A 2,781-nucleotide genomic window follows, 5' to 3' on the forward strand; every position below is an offset into this window, starting at 1 on the left:
ATGTACTTCTTTGACACTGTGGGGTGACTTCATGTCAATGACCACCTCCTTCTTTGGGTTTGCCGCTATCCTTCTTTAATTAATCAAAAATCCGAGAAACTTCCCAGACTCAACACCAAAGACACACTGTTTAGGATTAAGCATGAGCTTATGCCGCCTGAGTGTGGAGAAGGTTTCTTGGAGGTCAGCAAGGTGATCAGTTTGTAGCTTGGATTTAACTATCATGTCATTAATGTACGCCTCAACATTCTTGCCAATCTGATAAATAAAAATCGCATTAATCATGCGTTGGAATGTTACAGGCACATTTATCAAGCCAAACGGCATCACTGTATAACAAAATAACCCTTGATATGTGATGAATGTCGTTTTCTCTTAATCTTTTTTCCACAAAAGTACCTAATGAAAGGCTGAATAGGAGTCCATAAAACTCATCATGGCATGTCTGGCTATAGAATCGACCATACTATCGATCTTTGGAAGTGGATAACTGTCCTTCAGACATGCCTTGATCAGGTTTGTGTAATCAACACACATGCGCCAGTAACCACTTGGCTTTTTCACCAAAACAACATTGGCGACCCAGACGGGAAAGAAGCATTGCTGAATTATAATGAACTAACCTAGCCTCCAACAACTTTTTTACTTCGACAACTGTCGCCTGACTTCTCTCCTCACCGTGATTAATTTTCTTCTGCTTTGGGTCAACGACGAGTTTGTGGACAGCAAGATTCAGACTAATGCCGGGCATCTCTTCCACTTCAAAAGAAAAGATATCCTTGAATTCTCTCAACAGATGTAAGTCTGCCCCCATCTTACCAAAAGCAATCATCCCTACCTTAACAATACGTTCTGGACTTATATTATCCAGAACAATATCAATGTGCTCTCCAATCGTCTAGGGACAGAGTTTATCTGACCGTTCACCAGTTAGTAATTGATATTGCTTCTCTTTTTTTACAGTCACCAACTAGTCGGCCTTTCTTTTTTTGCTGGCTGCTGGTGGGACAGACTCTGAGTCCTTCTCTTCATCCAAGTCGATCGTCTCAGTTTCCTGACCGATTATAGTAGGCTTGACGTCTGAGAGATAGCGTTCTCTTGCTACATTCTAGTCTCCTCTTAGAGAACCGACGCTGCCATCATCTCTTTCAAATTTCATCAGCATGAGGGAGGGGATTATGAAGGCATTGGATAAATTGAGAGTCGGACGCCCTATAATAAGATTATAGGTCGTTCCCTGTGCAACGACCAAGAACGGAACGACCATTTTCCGCCATTTACCCTTTGCTCCTAGCCAGATGGGCAAGTTAATTCGGCCGACAAGTTGAATGACTCCTCCCCCAAAACCAACTAACAGATGTAAGACCTCATGCATGCTGCTACGTTTGTACTTGAGCTTTGACAAACAAGCCCAACTGTTTATATCAGACAAGCTGCCAGTTTCAATTAGGATCCACCATCCTTAGGGTAGGCAACCTTACATTCGACCACCATGGGGTACGGTCGTCATGCGGCCGATGAACCTTGCCCCGGTCTTTCTTAGTGATGACTACCTCTGGGAATGTCTCATATGACGTCTGGCCATCCTCAACTGAATTGATTATTTTGCGGACATGATCCTTGGTGCCTCTAATAGTTTTTGTCTGAGCCATTATCAGCGTTTTTACGGTTGTTTTGGGTCCGTCTTTAGTGTCACCTTGGACTTCAAAATATAGGACTTCATCAATCCTTTTTTAGCAAGTTTATCCAACAACCGCTTGAGGCTATAGCAGTCATTGGTGTCATGGCTTACATCCTCATGGAAATGCCAGTACTTGTTCTTATCACGGTGCTTAGCCGGACCTTTCATTGCTGGAGGCTTCTTAAAGCTCACCCGGTTCTTGATCTTCATGAGGATGGTGTAATAATCCTTGTTAAATTCGTACATTGGGACGTACTGTTTAACTTCTTTCTTCTTTTTCTTGGACGGCTGACTAGATTCGTCAACCGCCCAAACATCTTTTTTCTTTTTGTTCTATTCATTCTTCTAAGCCAGCTGTTCTTACCGACTGCATTTTTGTTTGTCATATCTTTTTTTATCCATCTGCTTGCTAGAGGAGCAGAATTCTGACACCTGTATGTAGGTCTCTGCCTCCCTTAACGCTTCAGGGAGAGTGAAAACCCTTTTCCGGATGAGATCAAACTTGAATTGTGATCCGTTCTTCAATCCCTTAAAAAAGTCTGTATAAGCAACTTCGTCAAGAACCCCTTGAACCTGAATTCTCTCTAGATTGAACTGCCTAACATATGAACGGAGCCCCTCACGATCTCCTTGAACCATCGCCCCCAAATCAAAGCTTGTCTTTTTGGCCGATATGTTCATGGAGAAGTTTAAGGCAAATAGGAACGTAAGCATCCTAAAGTTGTTCATGCACCCAGGCGGCAAATTGCAAAACCACTGTTGTGTGATGCCTTTCAATGTAGCTGGTAAACATCTGCACCATGCAGCATCATCTAACCCTTGTAAGTACATGAGGTTGGTATATGCCATTATGTCATCCTCAGGGTTGGTGGTGCCGCAATAAGCAACAACCAAAATGTTCTTAACCTTATCGGGTTGTGCCGCCTCGGTTATTTTCTTGGAGAACACAGAAGGTTGTTCTCCAAGTTTTTGCAGATAAAGCTGCTAGTCCAAGGGTTGGACTTGATATGTCGTCTGACCTCCGTATAGAGCAGGCTGCTGAAAGGCGAGCGGGCCGTATGATTGATGGGGCACATACGGTGCCGAGCCTATAACATGAG

The 2,781-nt window shown here is 43.3% G+C and overlaps 1 protein-coding gene across 1 annotated transcript; it reads right to left on the minus strand.

The window, feature by feature from the left end:
- Window positions 1-2,041: 2,041 nt before the first annotated feature.
- LOC110721385 lies at window positions 2,042-2,530 on the minus strand. Its single transcript, XM_021900520.1, has one exon. It carries the CDS (start codon window positions 2,528-2,530, stop codon window positions 2,042-2,044), a length of 489 nt encoding a protein of 162 aa, XP_021756212.1.
- Between the last annotated feature and the right edge of the window lie 251 nt (window positions 2,531-2,781).

This window comes from Chenopodium quinoa, unplaced genomic scaffold (genome assembly GCF_001683475.1).
Source record: "Chenopodium quinoa cultivar QQ74 unplaced genomic scaffold, ASM168347v1, whole genome shotgun sequence".
Classification (NCBI taxonomy): domain Eukaryota; kingdom Viridiplantae; phylum Streptophyta; class Magnoliopsida; order Caryophyllales; family Amaranthaceae; genus Chenopodium; species Chenopodium quinoa.

What these genes read in the sequence shown, in the direction of transcription:
- LOC110721385 (XM_021900520.1), bottom strand. Translation starts at nt 2,530, where the DNA reads ATGGCATATACCAACCTCATGTACTTACAAGGGTTAGATGATGCTGCA.